This window comes from Artemia franciscana, chromosome 15 (assembly GCF_032884065.1).
Source record: "Artemia franciscana chromosome 15, ASM3288406v1, whole genome shotgun sequence".
NCBI classification, from domain to species: domain Eukaryota; kingdom Metazoa; phylum Arthropoda; class Branchiopoda; order Anostraca; family Artemiidae; genus Artemia; species Artemia franciscana.
The window spans coordinates 14065206-14086215 of NC_088877.1; the positions used below are offsets into that span (position 1 = coordinate 14065206).

Consider the following 21010-nt stretch of genomic DNA (forward strand, 5'->3'; position numbering starts at 1 on the left):
TATTAAACATGAAGTGATTCTAGTTTGTTAATCACCCTCTTCGAAATCTAAATTCCAGACTCCGCTTGCGGCTAAGGGTACCTCCTATCTCGTGCGCTCGGCTTGTTCAATTTCAAAAGGTAGCCAATCAAGAGGCAGCCACCTTTCCATTAATTGTCCACATGATTCGTAGGATATAAACCCATCATAGCAGATTCTGTCCCATATGTTGGGATGCTTCAGATCAATACAGAGGATTGGGTTTATCCCTTAGCCTCCATTTACTTGGAGGAACATATTTGGAAGTGTGCAATATAGATGTAGAAAGGCTGAACCCTCTCCCGTTATTGCAAAAGCTTTCTGAGCATGAAGACTCCACTTTGCCTACGGACTTGATTCTTAACTTAACAAAGAAGGAAAACATTAGAGAACCGGGGATTTTAATTTCTTAAGCATCAATCTTTGGAAATATCTTTCTCCATGAAAAATTAGAGATGATATTTGTACCCTTCGAACTGGTCTTTTTATATCCGTTAGTTTGTTTGTTTTTCTGCCCTTCATATTGTTTCTTAGTTTTCTAGCTGTTTACTTGAGACACATTTCTGAAACGCCATCTATACTGTTTAAGATAGGAGTTAACACGAAGTCTTTATACCTTTCAACTGGTACAGTTTGTTTATTCTAGAACAGCTTTCTATTGTCAGAATTTACTCTTCTGAGAAAATTAGTAGTATTATTAATTAAATACAGCCGAAGAACTCATCCAAATACGATCCAACAGGAGAGATTTCCCCTTCTTCCCAATGGAATTGCTAATTAAATATTAAATAGCAAATGAACTTACCGTAATAGTGCAACGAAATGGCCGTGATTGTTTATTTATAGGAATTTGTACATGCTCTAATAAGCTAGTTTACTACGTCCATTAATGTCTATCAACTAATAGCAGATAAAAGGAATAGATAAAATGGTTGTTTAAAAGATATTAATTGAGACTAAAATAAAATTTCACGAAAGATACTTACACAATCCTATTAACCAAGTACTTTAAATGAGTTTAAGGATTGTTTCTTGATCTCAATTTCTCATATTTATTTCAAGAACTTTCCAATCCTGTAGCCAGGGCTGAAACTACAAACAAATGGTGGAGTTGGAAGGATTGGATCTTTCTATTTGAAAAAAACTCGACTTTTAAATTGTATTTCTGTCCAATTTCAATGCCGTATCCAGAACAATCCTAAGGACGACGGGTGGGGGAGGGGGTTAACAACCCTTCAGAATCATGTTTTATAATAAGCTTGAACTTTTGAGGATCTATTCCTCAAGAAAAAATACAATATATATATTGTACAACAATATATATATCATATATACAATATATATATATATATATATATATATATATATATATATATATATATATATATATATATATTGTTTCTTGACCTCAATTTCTCATATTTATTTCAAGAACTATATATATATATATATAATGACAATGACCACACTGCCTTTTCATAATACAACTACAGAAGAGAGAGTAATAAGGACTTTTTTTTTCTCAAGACAGTGAACCAACAAAACCTATTAGAATATTTTGGCCCTACATCTAAGGGCCGTCTTCAGCAAAGAAAATAATAAACAATAAAACACTTAAAATAAAAGTTTTCGGTTAAAAATCAATTCTTTTTTTTAAATAGCCTTGGCATCATTACTTCTTAACGAAAAGTTCAGCCAAGACTGTGTGATAAACGCTAACATATTACAAGCTAAAAAGGTTCTTTCATTGAACTAACTGTATTTATTAAAAATTGGAATAATTTCTTATTGCAATATTTGCCTTCTCTGCAGCTAATCTTGTAGTTCTTTTGGGATTGGGCTTGTTTTTATTCGTTCCTATTTTTGTTTTATTTTGAATTATATTATTTTCTGTAATTAATTTTGTGTACATAGGGTTGAGTGTGTATTCACCCAAGTCTCTATTTTTATTCTCAGTTTCACAGGCTGTAATGCCGTCAAATGGCGCTATCCCAGAGATTTCACTAAAACTTTTCACAATCATGATCCTGGACAGAGGGTCTTCGCAGAGAATTCACCGTGTTCCTCGCTTGCTTGAAGTTTTCAATGTTTTCTTGTGTATTAGTTCCCCGATATAAACAACAAAGCTTGTTTCATTCTTCAATCCTTTCCATTATTACAGCATTGTTCCATGGTTTTCTAGGCCCTTTTTTCCTTATCTTCGCAATTTCTATGGATTGAAGGTATGGTGGAAATTTTTTCTGTGGAAATTGTATTTGATGAGAACAAAAAGATAGTAATTTGTTTGGTTTATAAACCACCTAGCACTCCCTCGGTTGAGTTCCTTGATTTATTTGATGATTATTTATATAAACTTCTGTCTGTAAAAAATGAATGCATAATCATGGGGAATTTTAATTTTGATTTTTTATGTTTTTATAGCTATAATTTTGAGTTTTTTAACTTGATGTTATCGCATGGTTATTTTCCAATGAATCGCCTTCCTTCTAGAATAACTGGACATTCTGCTACTCTTATTGATAATGTGTTTCTCCCTTCAAATTTAGTTCCTGATTCTTATTGTTATATCATGATCCATCCGGGATCCGATCATCTTCCTGTTACATGTACGATAAAGCAATGGAGCCCAAATAATAGGGAGATGATCAAAGCCTCGTAAAACTGTTTAGAAATAAAACTTCCACGCACAAAAAATGTCAAATACAGTTGCTGAATACTCAGTTATTCTAGCTGAAATTCCTGCATTAGGAAAAAAGCCCATCAAATTAAAATAAATAGGTTCACGCCATTAATATGCAATTAAGTTAAAATTAAAGTCACCGTTTACATACAATCCAAATTACTTGCTGTTATCCGTGCCATAAGACATTCAAAAACCTCAAAGGACTTCTTAGGAAGAGCACTAAGAGGCGGGTACACCAGACAAAACTCTTTTTTTCTGGCTGCACCTCTACCGTAAAAGTTTCAATCTTACCTTCCTTCCAACAATTCAAATTATCCCTCTCCCTATACCTCAGTCCACCCTTCAACATGAGAGCAAGCCCACCCGATGCATATCAGTTCTAGCTTATGAAATCAGAGAATAACCTGGAAAAGAATATGGGAAAAGAAAGCTATTTACAGTAAGAAAAGATTCACACACAACAAGAACGTCAGTTCGACGATCACAAGACACTGGAAAACTTAACACATCTAAATATGATTATGTAATGTGACGATTCCGCTCTGAAAAACACAGGTATAAACAACAGGTCCCGTTGTTAGGCTTGGCGCAAAGTACTCATTGGTCAACCTCTCCTGTAGATTACCTGATGTTGTCGTTCCAGGATCTGCTTAGGGATTCCATCATCCTCCGTGCGGATTACATACCCAAGGTAATGACATCTTCCCTGCCAAATGACGTCTATAACCATGAGCTGGCCTGAAATGAAACAGACGATCTGGTTTGTGCCATTACTTACCCAGTCGATATTTAGAGTCCTCCAAGTAGAGTTGTTTTCAAAGGCAAGGATAAGTCTCTGTTTTCACCACCGTTTAGGACCTGTTACTATTCTGTTTTCGATGGTAGAGTAGGCTAATGGTTCTGAAATTCTAAAAGCAAGTTTAACAGTACATTCCGCTTTCAAAATCGTGTCCAGTGGTGGTCCAAGGACATCAATGTTTGGTTATTCAGGGGTGGACCAAATTCGATATTAGGTTGAGCCATCACAACACAAAAATTAGGATACAACTTCGGCTCTCTATGAATGTTTCTATTACACAACTTTTTTCTAGGGGGCAGGCTCTTAAGCCACCTCTGAACTGTCCTCCTTTATTCTAGCTTGGGAACATCTCTAATCCTAGGCTTAAGATTAAAATGGCCTACTTACAGGTAGTAGTCCAATTTATGGAAATATCTTTGGGAAGGCAATATATCTAACAATTGGTGGTAATGAACTGTACGTAAGGAGTGACCCGGCTCAATAATAACCGAAACTCCAAACAAAACGGAATTTTGATACCAATAGATACATCAAAAGAATTGAGTTTTTATGCTGATTTTAAATATATAAGTTTCATCAAGTTTAGTCCTACGCATCAAAAGTTAAGAGCCTGAGAAAATTTGCCTTATTTTTGAAAAAAAGGGGGAAACAACCCCTAAAAGTCATAGAAACTTAATGAAAATCACACAATGAGATTCAACGTATCAGAGAACACTGCTGTAGAGGTTCCAAGATCCTATCTGCACAAATGTGGGATTTTGTACTCTTTCCGAGAAGAAAGATCACCGATACGTGTTTTTTTTTTTCTTTGTTTGTTTTTTTCCCAGGGGTGATCGTATCGACCCAGTGATCTAAGAATTCCTCAAAAAGGATCATTCGAACAGGAATTAAAAGTTTAGTGCTTCTTTATGTCTTTGAGGACGAATTAATCCCCCACTATCCCTGGGGGAGGGGCTGGAAGTTATGAACTTTGCCCATTGTCTAAATATAGTATTTTTTTTATTGGTAAGCATACAGACGTTTTCAGGGGGAATTTTTTCTGGTGGGGGGATTGGGCTACGCGGGATGATTTTCCCATGGAGGAATTTTTCATGGAGGATGATAATTTTTGTGAAGGGGGCACTGGATATCCCAGCATCATTTAAAAAACGGTCAGATATTAAATTAAAAAAACGAGTTTGTTCATCTGAAAGTAAGGAGTAACATTAATATTTAAAAGAACAGAAATTATTACGTATATGAGGGAGTTCGTCCCCTCGTCAATACCTCACTGTTTACACTAAGGCATTTTTAGTAATTTCAAAAAAGCTATTTATTCTAAAAACGGCCTTTGTGATTCAGGGATCATTCTTGAGGAATTGGAACAAAATTTGAACTTAAGTGTAAAGAGTCAGGTATTGACGAGGGGGTAAGCCCCTTCATATTACTTATATGAGGAGATTCACCCCCTCGTCAGTACCTCACTCTTTATGCTATAGTTCGAATTTTGTGAAACAATGGCAGATATAAGCAATAATTTTGTTGTGTTAGTTTGCGGCCAATCTTAGCATTCAATTTTACCTTCAGCAGCTTCATAACTATTCATAACTATTTTTGTGTGATAATATACCAAAGTTATTGTATGTGTTCGGCTTGTGGTTGTTATAAAAAAGAACAAGTCTTTTTTCCAACTGAAAGTAAGGACTAACATTAAAACATTAAATGACATAAATTATTAAGTATATTTTTTTAAGATCTTTTATTTCATTCAGTTCAGTCATTTGAGAATTGCTCATTGACACTCAATTTCATAAAAATAGTTTCGACCTCTTTGGCTGTTTTGTTACTATGCCTTACAAAATTAGCTTTGCAAAAATCGCTAATTTAAGTTACGTGGGAGAATCTTTTCATGGAGAAATTTCTCGAGGGGGAAGGGAATTTTTATGGTGGGGGAGCTGAACTCCCCGGTATTATTTAAAAAACGATCAGCAATTAAACGAAAAACTAATTTTTTCAACTGGAAGTGAGAAGCAGCATTAAAACTTAAAACGAACAGAAAATATTACGTATACGAAATGGATTGCTTCTCCTCAATAGCTCAGTCTTACGCCAAAGTTTCTTTTTTTAACTTTTAAAAGAGGCTATTATTCTAATTAAATTGTCTTTGTGATTCAGGAGTCATTCTTAAACAACTGAAACAAAAATCAAACTTAGGTTATTATAAGGTTATTATTAGTTTTAATGAAAAGTAAAGTTAATACGCAGATTTTGTTTTAATTATTTATGTACGGTGAGCCAAATTCAAAACCTGCATTAATTCAAAAACGTTCTTTTTTTTAAGCAAAAAAAATGTTTTTTTTTAACTGAAAGTAAGGAGCGACATTAAAACTTAAAACGAACAGAAATTATTCCGCACATGAAAGGGCCTCCTCAACACCCCGCCCTTTATGCTACAGTTTTGATTGTTTTATAAAGTACATTTGTGACAAAGAGTCAAACTTTAGCGTAAAGAGCGGGGCGTTGAGGAGGGGACAGCCCCTTTCATATACGGAATAGCTTCTGTACGTTTTAAGTTTTAATGTCGCTGCTTACTTTCAGTTAAATTTTTTTTTAATTTAATATTATCCAGAATCTAGTGGGCAATTTCTTTTCAATGAAAATACAACTTTGACAAAGAGTCAAACTTTAGCGTAAAGAGCGGGGCGTTTAGGAGGGGACAGCCCCTTTCATATATGGAATAATTTTTGTACGCTTCTTTTTAATGTCGCTGCTTACTCTCAGCTAAAAAAAAACTATTTTTTATTTAATAATATCTAGCATCTAGTGGAGCAATATCTTTCCAATGAAAATGCCAAAAATGGGCATTCTTCAATACAAATACAAGAAATAAGGCATTTTTTCTTGGAAAGGGCCAATCATCCCTTGAACCCTCTTTTCAATTAGCGCCACTGCTCATAGGCTATCTAAATATTTTAATTAAAACTTTAGGACCATGGAATCCTCAATCAAGACAAAAAATTCAAGAAACAAATTTGGTTGTATTGATTCATGACACCCATGGCTAACAAAAGAGAATTCTTATTAATAATTGACCTACCATGCACTTACTTAAACAAACAAACAATTATAAAAATGTAACATAAGACAGACTCAGTTTACGAAACAGTGGAGAAAGATACGTATACATTCAAGGGTATCTACAGGATGGGGTCCTCTATCTAAAATCCTGATTGGTTATGGTACTTGGGTGTACTGCTCAACAAGATCAATTTCCACTTTGACGTGCATTTACCATAACAATACACAAGTCGTAAGGCCAAACTCTTAAATTTTTTTACGTCGACCGCCATACTCATGGTGTGTTGTACGGGGCATTTTCTCATGCTAAAAGATAATGTAGCTTAAAAGTTCTGCCACCACCTGAAAATGGACGGAGAAACAAATATTGCTATGCGGAAGGAAGCATTGAAAACTGCCAACAAATAATTTCTTGTTAGGATTATATGCCTTTTTTTAAATTAACTAAACAAGGAATAATTGTGTATGTACATGTTTATAGATTTTCAAACAGTTCATGGTAACTAACTGTAGTAAGTAGCGACCCGGCTCAATAGTAACCGAAACTCTAAAAAGAGGAATTTTGATACCAATAGTTACATCAAAAGAATTGCATTTTAATGCTGATTTTAAATATATAAATTTCATCAAGTTTATTTATACCCATCAAAAGTTACGAGCATGAGAAAATTTACCTTATTTTAGAAAATAGGGGGAAACACCCCTCAAAAGTCATGGAATCTTAACGAAGATCACACTATCAGATTCAGCCAATCAGAGAACCCTACTGTAGAGTTTTCAAGCTCCTATCTACAAAAATGTAGAATTTTGTATGTTTTGCCGCAAGACTGATCACGGATGCGTGTTTATTTTTTCTATTTTTTTTTTCAGGGGTGATCGTATCCACTCAGTGGTCGTAGAATGTTGCAAGAGGGCTTATTTGAATGGAAATTGAAAGTTAAATGCCCTTTTTAATAACCAACAAAATTGGAGGGTACCTAGGCCCCCTCCTACGCTCGTTTTTCCCCAAAGTCACCGAATCAGAATTCCGAGATAGCCATTTTATTCAAAATAGTTGAAAAACCTAATAACTATGTTTTTGGGGATGACTTACGCCCCCACAGTCCCCATGGGAGGGGCTGCAAAATACAAACTCTGACCAGTGTTTACATATAGAAATGGTTATTGGGAAGTGTACAGACGTTTTCAGAGGGATTTTTTTGGTTTGGGGGGGGGGGTTGAGGGACGGGGGTTATGTGGGGAGAACTTTAAATGGAGGAATTTGCCATGGGGGAAAAGAATTTCCATAAAGGGGACACAGGATTTTCTACCATTTAAGAAAAAACAATGAAAAAATAAATGCAAAAAAGTTTTTTCAACTGAAAGTAAAGAGCAGCATTAAAACTTAAAACGAACAGAAATTATTATGCATATGAGGGGTTCACCTCCTCCTAATACCTCGCTATTTACGTTAAAGTATTTTTTAATAATTTCAACTATTTATTCTACGGCCTTTGTGATTCAGGGGTCATTCTTAAGGATTTGGGACAAAATTTAAGCGTTAGTATAAAGAGCGAGGTATTGACGAGGGGGCGAATCCCCTCATATACGTAATAAAAGCATACGATTATAGAAGTCCGTTAAGTAAGTTAATTCGTAAGTTACGTATATTCTTACTAATGAAAATGTTCGTAAAAAATTAAAAGTTCTAGTTGCCTTTTTAAGTAACTAAAGAATTGAAGGGTAATTAGGCCTCCTCCCCTGCTCCTGTTTTGCTCAAAATCGTCCGATCAAAGCTATGAGAAAGCCATTTAGCCAAAAAATTAATTAATATGCAAATTTCGTTTTATTTATTCACGTGCGGGGAGCCAAAATCAAAACACGCATTAATTCAAAAACGTTCAAAAATTAAATGAAAAAACAATTGTTTTTTTTAACCGAAAGTAAGGAGCGACATTAAAACTTAAAACGAATATTACGAGTTACGTATATGAGTTACGGAGGAACTCATATACGGAGTTACTCCGTATATGAAAGGGGCTGTTCCCTCCTCAACGCCCCGCTCTTTACGCTAAAGTTTTTTACTGTTTTAAAAAGTAGTTTGAGAGAAAGAGTAAAATTTTAGCGTAAAGAGCGGGGCTTTGGAGAGGGAACAGCCCCTTTCATATACGGAGTAATTTCTGTTCGTTTAAAGTTTTAATGTTGCTCCTTACTTTTGGTTGAAAAAAGCTTTTTTTTTATTTAATAGACCACAAGAACGGTCTAAATAGGAGAAAACTTCAAGTAACAAGTCGTATTTTTCCCAGTTTGGTTGCCTATGGTGACGCCATGACATCAAGAAGAAGTTTGCATTGTCTGTGGTTAGAAGACAAGCGATAATGAGAATCAACATATATAAGCCTACCGTGTAGCCATGCCAGGGATCGGCGGCATATCCGCCAGTCTCCCGTACCTTTTTTATGACTAATAATCTCCCTCCCCTTCCACCCAAAATTGGACTGTAAAGATACCATTAAAGCTTCAGTGCAGCAAACTGTTATTGACCAAAAGTTTGACTCAATATACAGATATTATCCAAAATTCAACATACAATTTGAATTTGTAATTCTTAAGCAGAAAAACTGAAAACGTTCTAGATTATTCCTCCCTTTAACCAATAATAAAACTGTGTCATCTAAGAACGAACAGAAACTAATTTTAAAATGTTTTCGAAAAAGAAAGAGCGATGAAGAGCCATATCAAAACGTAGGATTAGCAGAAATAAGTCATGTAATAATTTAATCTAAAAGGGACATAAATTGCTATCAATCAATTACGCCCCCTGGACTTCTTGAAGGTCCAGGGTTTTTGTGCTTTACATAAAACAACGTATATTTTAAACACTTTTTCTTTAATATTTACAACTTTGAAAAATTGACAATTACTTTAAATTTACTCCATTAAATATGAACATCTACTTCTGATAGTTCTTCCTAGTAATCTGGATTTTTTTTTTCTTTTTTTGTCAATGTTTTGACAAATAAAACTAAACTGCTTAAAATGTGTATCGCTTTCTGCAAAACCCAAATGACGATCTATCTTTTGTTTTCTCTGGACTTCGTTTTTACAATAATATATACTGACTCTTCATAACGTGAATAATGAAAAACAATATTTAGTATTAATTAAAATGATAGATGGATTTCCAATTTCCAGGGTAAATACTTCAGTCGCCAATTTATTGCTTTTCCCAAATCGGAATAAAGTACAAGAAACGAAAAATACATGTGACGACTTCTGGCATAAGCAAAATTGGATCGCATGATGATTGTTTCCGCCTCACTCTTGTCATCAATTTCTATTGGTATGAAGGATAGCAAGTGCTGACTGACAGAAATTGGTTGACCTATACTCCTGGAAGCATATTATTTGACACACAAGAAATTAAATGTTTGTGTTCAGAATACGACTATTGCGACTGCGAACAACTCGCTGTAGCCGCAAGCTGGCTGAGGTCAACACAGGAACGAACGCCACTCCCCCATTGAAATCTATTCAAATCCTCCTTCTTCGCATATTCCCAATATGTTCTCATTTCCCTAAAATCTTTCCTTACAACATCGTCCTACCCTATTTGGAGCGACCTGCTTTCTGTTTGGCCACATTCAAGACAAATTAGCAGACTAAACATGGACTGAGTTCAATAAACTTACACATTTGACTTTCATGCTTCGCATTCTTAAGTTCTTGTGCTCGAAATCTACCATGAAATCTGTTAAAAAAAACATTTGTCTTAACAAATGAACAACAACAAAGACTTTTTGAGTTAATGGCTAAAAACATGTTAAACGTTAAACAAATATGTTTCCGCTTGACTCTTTCAAAAGAAATTGGCCCTTTTAAATGTTTAACTGGTCGTTTTTGAGGCACACGCTTCGTATGAGTAATTAATAAAACAAAACCTAAATTAATAGCACCAAAAAAGAAGCTTAAAACTTAAATTAACATAGATTATCCTATATATAGAGTTGTTGCACCTCTTCCCCCAGCCTGCTTTTTTCAGTGTCAGTTATCAAAAACCCATACAAAACAAATCAAACAAAAGTATTAACGTATTAGACATACTTCAAATATGTACCGGCTTTATTTGCTGTATTCCATTATGCTTCCAGTGAAATACACTCTAAAGTTGGAGTAAAGCGTCGAAAGGGATTATAATACCTCCCATATTTAGCACAAGGATTGTTTATTATAAGCTTGGGTGTCTCTCATTAGTTTTTCAAGTGAAAAACTTATGTAGTTTAATTTATATTCATTGTCAGTTTCTTTATAATAAATACAATCCATACCTTGTCCTTAGGACCACTTGCACCATACGCCGGTGTAAACATATTTTTAGACCTTCCGGTCGTTTTCATCCAAATAGTTAAATTGAAATTTTGAGGCAATGCCATGCGTGGCCTTGGTGGCGCAATGGGAAATTTTTTGCCCTTCGATTAGTGTTGGCCGTTAAAAGGAAAGTAAAAGTTATGGTTCCTGGTCAAATTAGTCCTCCTCCAATTTCTAAGAACATCCATACTGTATGATGTGGCCAAAAAAAATACATGGTAGACATATCCTTCCTTACTGAGTAAATGGAGTTGCACTGATTATGTCTTAACCTGTCCTCTGAACAAGCAATACATACCAAGTTGACACTGGTTGTATTATTCTGTCGCTAAGTGGGTTACACCATACCGATATTTTGTTGGGATATCCTATTGTTGTGTTAATCGCACGCTTGGATCCGAGCTGAATCTTAGAAACCGATTCATCGACATATAAAGTGAAATTGACACGTTTCATTATTATGATTACTTAAAATTTTGCGGATGAATGTATCGGATTTAACTTTATTTTTATTTATTTCGGTGTACTTATAAGTTTTCGTAAGTTAATCGAAACGTTTGTTTTATTTTCTTACCAATTTATCTCCCTTCCACGTCCCAAAAAAATATTTTCGGAGACTGATTATAAATGCAAAGTTTTTATTTTTGAAGAAAGCTTAGACCAAACGCGTTGGTTTTAGCCCGATTATGGATCCTGTGGAACCATTCCATTTTTTACATTCCCGAAACAAACAACTACAAACGTTTTCTTTTATAGCTCTGACATACAGGCCCTACCCATCTTCCTTCATTCGAGTCGGATTTTCGTACTATTTTGATTCTGTAATTAATAAGACAATAAATTCACTGACATAAGATAATTCTGTGTTGGTCGATTTCAGCATTGACATTAGTCTTCCGCCGAGGAAGGAGATGATTAACTTATGGTTTATGTCCTTCAATGATAATACCTACTGGTACTATCAAGTCCCGCAATATTATTGACAACATTTTTTCGGTGCTCTTTCCAAAATCAGCATATTTTTTTGATTTCAGACACGTCGATTGTTTCCCTATTTTTTCTTCTTTGAAAATTGAGCTTCATGTAACCGGCAACTACATGTAAATAGGGACGATATATTCCTAAGTATTTTGGTTGATAATGTAAAGATATCTTAGGAAGAATTAAGCGGAATTGATTGGTCATCTCTCTACGATAAAAAATGTATACAGCTTTTAATCAATTCCATTCTCTTCATGTCTGAAAAAAATCAGAGAATGTTGGGAGGATCAGATGAGCCGTCAATCTTGAAAACATTATACACGATGCCCTTTTATTACAAAGAGTCTTCTTGATTGGTTAAGCGCAAGAATGAGACTTTGGGAGCTTAATTTAAGTAATTTTCAATCTTATCGCTTGAGTCAGATAAAATTCAGAGGGATATTCTATGGAATTTTTTATAAAGGGAAAAACAGAAGTAGTTTGTGATAAATGTCAGGAGTAGTAATAAAGGAAAGAAAGGTGTGGGGTGGCAGAAAGAGGGGGAGACTACGTCAGTGCTGTAAAACATTATACACATATAAAAAAACACATAAAATAAAAATTTTATTTTATATGGTTTTTTATGGTACTGGACCATAAAAGCCTGGAAAAGAATGCCTGGAGGCATTCTCCAGGGTTCTTCGTATCTTTTATTTATTTTTGTGTTTATTTCGCTGGACGCGTCAACGGGTGGTGCTGTTGACCGGGCAATTGACGGGGGAATATGTTTAATTACTACAACTACTACTACTAATAACTCACTACAGCACCAAGCCGCCTGAGGCCAACACAGCTACGCACGCTCCTCCTCTAACCTAATCTATTTAAAGCCTCCCTCTTTACACCCTCCCAGGAAGTTCCGATTTCCTTCAAATCTTTATTTATGACATCCTCCCAAGCCAGACAAGGACGACCTGCTTTCCGTGAAGTATGGATGTTGTATTTATTTAAAGAAGTTTTTTCCATCCCGTGCATTACGAATTTGTCTTCTCAGCCGGGCTCTGGGCATTTTGTAACTTATTTTATTATTAAAATGAACCTGAACCTGAACACGATGTCCTTTGATTACAAAGAGTCTTGGATAAGCGCAAGAATGAGACTTTGGGAGCTTAATTTAAGTAATTTTCAATCTTATCACTTGAGTCACATAGAATTCAGAGGAATATTCTATGGAATGTTTTACAGAGAAACCACGTCAGTGCTGTAGTCGAATTAAAAAATGTTATCGATGCCAATAAGATCGTTCAATGAAAAAGAAAGATGTAGAAGATGAAAGTGAAATCTAAAATATTTCTGCAAGAAATTTCAATGGTGTAGGTAAGGTGACTTTAGGTTCTGCACCGAGTGCTCAATGCAGTGCATCAATGGGTTTTAATTCCTCTAATTCTGCGTCCATGTATGATAAAATAAGTACTAAGAAAATAGTATAGATGTTTTGGTCAAAACGCAAAAACTACTTAATTAATTTCTTATTTGAAAATGGGTTTACTATTATGATTATTATGAAAGTATTATGCTTCGATTATTATGAAAGAATGTGCTATCCCTCTTTTTAAATTCGGAAATCCAATTGGGATATTGAACACAAGAGATAATACCAGTTATCTATTTTTCAAATTATTTGAAAAACTGACTTAAAAACAGTTTTACGAGCGTTTGAAAAGATTTTTTAGTGTAATGCAATTTGGTTTCCGTCTAGGCCATTTGAAGAAGAAGTGCCAAGAAATGCCAAACTCTAGATAGTCATGGTTATTTTTTGCTGACTTTGTGCTAGCCACCACTCTTGTAACTTACCCATACCCATTGATGAAAAGACCGAAAATAACCAAAAAACATGATCTCATATAACTTACTTAACTGGCAAGAAACTCTAATTGTTCAATAACAGGGGCAATGATAAATATTCCCACCTTTATTAAGCAGAGGAGAGGTAGCTATGGGGCAGCATTGATGGTGGGTCACCAGTATTTTCTAGCTGAGTAAAGATTTTCAGTATCAGTAGGGGAATTTTTTTTACCTTATCTAGCATTTTATATATAAATAAAAAGGCCGATTCTAAATTTTGTCTTCCAGGTAGTCATGCTAATTTGTTGGAATTTTGCATTGCTGATTGCACTCCCTATTGCTCTCTTTTCGCAAACAGTACAGCCAACAGAGTACCATGAGACAAACAACTTGCCGCTTTGTCTGGACATTTGGAGTAACCAGTCACACAAATACTATTATAATTTGGCATTATTTGGGGCTCAGTACGTCCTACCATTAGTAATTATACTATTTAGCTATGGTAGGATAGGATTCGAGTTATGGGGAAAACGTGTACCAGGTGAAGCTAATTTGAACCGCGATCGAAGAATAGCTGCTTCTAAAAGAAAGGTAAATATTGAGCCTCCTCCCCCTAAGAACAAATTAAAAAACAAAATATGCTTATATCTTAAAAGAAGTTATCGACCGCCTATTGCATAACCATGTTTCAATTTTGGGGGAAGGGACTTAGCTATTCGGATTTTCGATGGTTTAGAAATTGGGTTGAATATAGTCAGAAGCAGTTCAGAAAAAAATTAAGAATTAGGCCTTTTTGTACATTATTAATGGAATTAGCAAGAAAAATATTTTTAGTATAGTACCACCTTACCCAATAGACTCTCAAAGTCATTTCTGGTACATTAACCTTTTGAACTGAGTTAAATCTTATTATTGGAGCATTTTCGCTTACGGATAGTTCGCTTATGAATGTTAGATTCATGTTATTACTTTAGTCAAGTTAACACACGGCTAAAAAACTTTTCTTTGGTAATATGTCTCAGTATATTTACCATTAACGACAAAAAGCATGGCTTTACTCGTGTGAGATTTTGTCCTGGTAAATCAGGCTCATTCCATTTTTATAAAACAATTCTCTGAATCTTTGTGCTTGGCTTAAAAATGAATGAAAACTTGAAACATATTCGACATGGTAATGAGAGTTTAAAGTAATTTTTTTCATTTTCTCTCTATTTCTTCAACTCTTTTTCCAATTTGAACTACTTAATTCGGAAAGGAAAAGTGTCCACAAGAATGGAACTTTATCTTATACAGATAATTATCATATCAGTAGGTCTAGCAACATGTAGGCACATCGTTTACCACACAGAGAAAGACTTTCCGTTGATTGTTACTTATAGAAATAAAAGACTACTACTACTACTGCTAACAAAACACCCCAGCACCAAGCCGCTGTAGGCCAACACAGCAAAGTACGCTACTCCTCCATCCCAATCTATTCAAAACCTCCCCCTTAAACTGTCCCAGGAAGTTCTCATTTCCCTCAAGTATTTCCTTAGGACTTCCTCTCACCCAAACCGACGACGACCTGCTTTCCATTTAGCTCTAAATGGTTGATCAAAAAGGACAATCTTTGGCAATCTGTCGCCTTCATTCCCCAGAACTAGGCATCTCAACCTTTCTTTCATTTTAACCCTAAAAAGTGGAATTGAACTCCACTTTTCGTACAGCCTACTGTTTGAAATATGGTCAGGCAGTTGGGTACCTAAAGCAATCCAAAGGCAATTTCCCTAGATTATTTACCTTTGGCAATTCTCTGGCAATTTCCCCTTTAACCGATGCAAAGACGATTTGTCTGTAAATTCTTTAGAAAAAGTGAAATTTACATGTAAAATAGTAAGTTTATTCCTAAAAAACACTAACTCGTGTTAATTTCTTGCACCTGTTAATAAATTTCTACTACAGAAAAGGAGGAATTTGGATACAAAACTTTATTTTCAGGACCTCATTTATCTTGTAATTTTCATGCAGTGGACGGGCTCAGTTTATGGTAAAAAAAAAAATTATATCTCACTATAGAAGCTAAAATCGCAGACGTTGTCCCATTTGAAAAATTTTCAAAAAAACTGCCAGAAAATTACGATGGTGGAAAATAACTCTAAAAAATGTTTATATTTCGTGGTGCTAAAATTAACTGGTGCTAAAATTAACATTTCGTGGTGCCAGAACATTATGAAAATACACTCCAAATTTCTTGATGTTAATTTTTTGTGCACCGTCTTATAAATTTACTTACTTCAGAAATGAAGAAGGTCCGTATACAAAAAAAAGAGAAAAGAACAAAAAAAGTACGTCATCGAGTAATATTTATATTTCTGGACTGACTCCCTTTGTGCAGCTTGTGACTTATTTAAATCTTTTAACATTCACTTACAAAGTGGAAATTACAAAATGAAACAAAGGTGATGAAACAAAGGTTTCATCTGAATGCTCCAAAAACGAGGTTGATGAAACAAATGTTTCACATCAATGCTCCAAAAATTATCAAAGAAATATGGCAATGGAAAAGATATTCAAACATTCAAAATTGTTAATGTTTTGTGAGCACGCATTTTTTTGTACAACACATTTGTTGTTGGTACATTATGAGAGCCGATGGCTAATATTTTTAGTTTATTTTCTTTTGTGTAATATTTATTAGCCGATCGAAGTTTGGTTAGGTCTTATATAATTGTGCTCTTTGATTTAATTGTTCTCAACTTTACCTTGTGTCACTTCCTTTATGTTGTTTTCTTCATTCGGAACACATTTTTCCTCTTGTAACACTATCCTTCATGTCTTTCCTGAATACTGTGAAGTCTTCTTTTTTCTTTGCTATCCATTTTTTGTTTCTTACTAAACAAATTTCAAACGTGTGTTTGAAGTTTGATTTCAAAACTTTCAGTTTATTTCTCCTTCAGCTTCATTATTATTTTTTTTTTTTTTAATTAAGACCCCAAATACTTTTCAACTGTGAGTTTTTGGTTAAAAACTTTTTGGAACATTTTTAATATTGAAAAAGATAAAAGTAATTTAAATTATAGTCATGGTCTTGAAGCTATTTTGGTCATTTCCTGGATTACTCTGATGTTTAGAGAGTTTGCCTGAAAATTTGATTTTCTTTTTTTTTTTTAATTAATCAGAAGCTACTCGCTAACTTCGTTTAATTTCATACATTTTTCATCCACGAATCATCAATACAATGATCGAATCCATTTTAATGAGTTCACATAGCAAATCAATGTAATCCAGCTTTCCTTTTTCTTCTTTATTTTTGCAAAATTCTGGAGCTTTCTCTTGAGTTCAGTAATAAAATCTGATTTTTCTTCCTGAAAATACTATTTTAATCAGTTCACTGGATATTTCACCGGATTCAATCATCAAATTTTAATCAGTTCACCGGATTCACTTCACCCATATTTATGGAGTATGATTTAGCTTCTCCATTTTTATGGCACTTGGTATTTACCAAGTAACATATAGCGATCGCAAATTCTGTCGGTCGGTCTGTCGGTGCCGGTTTTGCTAGTTTGGGTACTTCCAGAAAAGCTAGGACGATGAAATTTGGCAGGTGCACCAGGGACTAGACCAGATTAAATCAGAAATAGTCGTTCTCCGATTCGGCCATCTGGCGGAGGATCGGATGGACGGTTAGTTCGGAAAAATTAGAAAAAATGAGGTATTTTTAAGTTACGAACGGGTGATGGGATCTTAATGAAATTGGGCATTTCGAAGTATACTGTGTCTCAGAGCTCTTATTTTAAATCCCGACTGGATCCAGTGATACTGGGGGGAGTTGGAGGGAAAACCTGAAATCTTGGAAAACGCTTAGAGTGGAGAGATCGGGATGAAACTTGGTGGTAGAAATAAGCACAAGTCCTGGATACGTGATTGACATAACTGCAACGGATCCATTCTCTTTGGGGGAGTTGAGGGGTGGGGGGTTTATTCGGAAAACTTAGAAAAAATGAGGTATTTTAAACTTGCGAAGATCTTAATGAAATTTGATGTTTAGAAGGACCTTGTAACTCAGACCTCTCATTTTAAATCCCGACTGGATCTAGTGTCATTGGAGGGAGTTGGATGGGGACCAGAAATCTTGGAAAACGCCTAGAGTGGAGAGATCGGGATGAAACTTGGTGGGAAGAATAAACACAGGTCCTAGATACGCGATTGACATAAGCGGACGGGATTCACTCTCTTTGGGGGAGTTCAGAGGCCTAATTCGGCAATTCTGGAAAATTGGAAAAAGTGGATATTCTTAACTTATGAACGGGTGATTGGATCTTGATGAAATTTGATATTTAGAAGGACCTCGTGTCTCAGGGCTCTTGTTTTAAATTCTGATCAGATCCAGTGACATTGGGGGGAGTTGGAGGAGGAAACCGGAAATCTTGGAAAACGCTTAGCGTGGAGAGACCGTGATTATACTTGGTGGGAAGAATAAACACAAGTCCGTGATACGTGATTGACATAACCAGACCAGATCCACTCTCTTTGGGGGAGTTGGGGGGATTTGCTAGTTTGGGCAATTCCAGATAAGCTAGGACGATGAAAGTTGGCAGGCGTATCACGGACCAGACTAGATAAAATTAGAAATAGTCTCTTCCCTGATTTGACCATATGGGGGGGGGAGTGAGCGAAGAAGATTGTTGAAAAGAATTCTATTTGGCGATAAAACAAATGATTATTCTCCTTAAGTATTGCTTGTGGTCTAGGGGTATGATTCTCGCTTCTTCTTAAGTATTGCTTGTGGTCTAGGGGTATGATTCTCGCTTAGGGTGCGAGAGGTTTGAGGTTTGAATCCCGGACCACCCCATTTTTTACATGAAGAATATCCGAAACTAGATACGTGATCAATATAGCGATCGCTGAAAGTTGGCAGGCGTATCAGGAACCCAACCATATTAAATTAGAAATATTCACTTCCCCGATTAGACCATGTTTTTGGACGGTTAATGTAGAAAAATTTGAAAAAATAGGTATCTTTAACTTATGAACAAGTTATCGGATCTTAATGACATTTGATATTTAGAAGGACCTCGTGTCTCAGAGCTCTTATTTTAAATCGCGACCGGATCCGGTGACGTTAGGGGGAGTTGGAGGGGGAAACTATAAATCTTGGAAAACGCTTAGCGTGGAGAGATCGTAATTAAACTTGGTGGGAAGAAGCTCTTGGCTCTTGGCCCTTCCGACCTCGTCACAAGGCCATATGAGCTCTTGGCTCTTGTTTCCTTTTCAAAACAACTGTAAATTTTTTGTCTACTTTTTTTTTATTCTAAACTGAGACAAAGAACGCCTGACGTAACTTCGAAAAGTTTCACTCAAAAAGCTTAAATTTGTCATGATTAAATTTTCAATCTCTCTTGTTTTTTAGATTTGAAGTTCCTATTTAATTCCTTTGAAGTTGAAAATATCTTTTAACATTATTTCTCTTCACTTTAAGTTCTTCTTTATATTTGTTATATTTACACTTCTAACTAAAAACCTTACTTTAGTAGAAGTCCAGTTGTCTCGTTTAGATCTTTGGTCCCAGCCAATATCACCCTCTATCAATTAACCGAGGCAAATAACAGGCTCGGCCCCTAAATCCTTGCAAATATAGTAGGGTGTCACAATTCCAGTTTTTTCTTGAGGTGGGGGCAGGGGACTTTTATACCCTGAGCAAGTTGTTTACGATCTCTGGAGTTTCGAAACTTCCATTGACAAAGGAATCTGACATTAAAATAGCAAGTGTGCGAAGCCTGAGCACCCGTGTAGTCGACCAGTGCAGTAGTAACGATTCAAGAGAAATAACGCTAAGCTGTATTTGCATCAACAGTAGTACCGAGCCACAGCTTAGATACTAATACAGTTATGAAAACTCCTATCTTGCCCATGAGAAGCTTATGCTACAGAGCTCTGAACTTGGCGCCTCCTCCAAGCCCGCACTCCGACGCGTAGATCGTACTACAACACCATAGGCAGATACCAATACCAGTTTCCTGTCACCAATTAGATACCAATACAAGTTTCCTGTCTCCAGCCACTAAGCCACTAGCATCGCGACCGCGTACTGTGTCCCAGAAATAAATCGAGTTTTCATAACTGTATATTGGTATCTAAGCTGTGTCCCGAACGAGCAATGGGAGATGACTAAAGAATGAAGCGGGAAGGAAAAGAGAACAGATGATTTAAACGAAGTTTTGACAAATTATTTCAAAATTGTTTTCTTCTTTGTATCAAATTCTGCAGAAAAGAAGAGAAATTATATTATCAGAAGATGGTACAATAAAATATGAAATAAAATTCTGGTAGATTCTTTACCTGATCTTGTAAAGGAAAGCATACATATCGTCAAAATTTTCGTCTTTTCATCGTGTGCTGATGGTAGTAATTGTGAATGTTTGCCAAATAATCAGCAATAAAATTTAGCTATGGAAATCTATCAAAAATTTTGTCTTGATAAACAAAAAATGAAAACATTAAAATTTAAATAAAACAAAATTTTTGTTTTGATAAACAAAAAATGAAAACATTAAACATTAAAATGAATAAAAAGAGCGAAAACGATTTTTTATATAGTATTCTATTTTTTTTGTCAAATTTCTCCAGAATCAATTTCTCAGAGTATGTTTTTGGCAGTTATCTTTTTAACCGACTAGAGTTGCAAATTGAGAAAAAAGAATTAAAGAATTTTTGCCTTAGGAGCACTTCTAATTTATGGGGGAACATGACATCAAATGAAAAATTACTATAGAAGAAGTCGGCTAAAGACAACGCGTATCTTGGCAAGGTTTTTGGGCATTTTCTCCCATTACACCAGCAAAAGTTTGCTTAGGTTCTTGAAAACCACCTTATGGTGGGGAAACCAGCACTTTAGGCTTGACCCTCTATTGTCGCCACTTTCTCGTCAGATAACTGATGGCTTACCTGCTCGTGTATTAGAATGGTTTCTTTATATTATAGGGATATTGTTGATGTAACAAATCTATGCCTGCTTCCTACTGTTCAGTCCATTTTTTTAGTACAATAAAAATACTTCTTCTGGAGACTGGGGCGGGGTGTAAATATTTTAACACGGTTAAACCAAAGAGTCAGTAAAATTTGACGGTAAAACGTTTTCTTTGGAGTAAAAAAAATAAAATGTCTTAATGTTCAAGTTCTCTTTACAATGATAATGAAAATAGGAATAGAAAACTAAACATAATTGTGTTTTACAGATGATCAAGATGATGATAACAGTTGTTGTAGTGTTTGCTCTGTGTTGGTTGCCATTGAACGGTTTCTTGGTAAGTATCTTT

The 21010-nt window shown here is 35.2% G+C and overlaps 1 protein-coding gene across 8 annotated transcripts in view; it reads left to right on the top strand.

Annotated features, from left to right (window-relative positions):
• The window catches only part of LOC136036083 (RYamide receptor-like), a 151490-nt gene that overhangs the window by 118632 nt on the left and 11848 nt on the right, over window positions 1–21010 (top strand). For 7 of the 8 annotated variants that reach the window (XM_065718061.1, XM_065718067.1, XM_065718063.1 and 4 more), the window contains 2 exons: window positions 13998–14300; window positions 20930–20998. In XM_065718061.1, coding sequence (XP_065574133.1) covers window positions 13998–14300; window positions 20930–20998 — 372 coding nt within the window. The remainder of the gene's footprint in view (window positions 1–13997; window positions 14301–20929; window positions 20999–21010) is intronic. The other variant, XM_065718068.1, reaches the window with a different exon arrangement.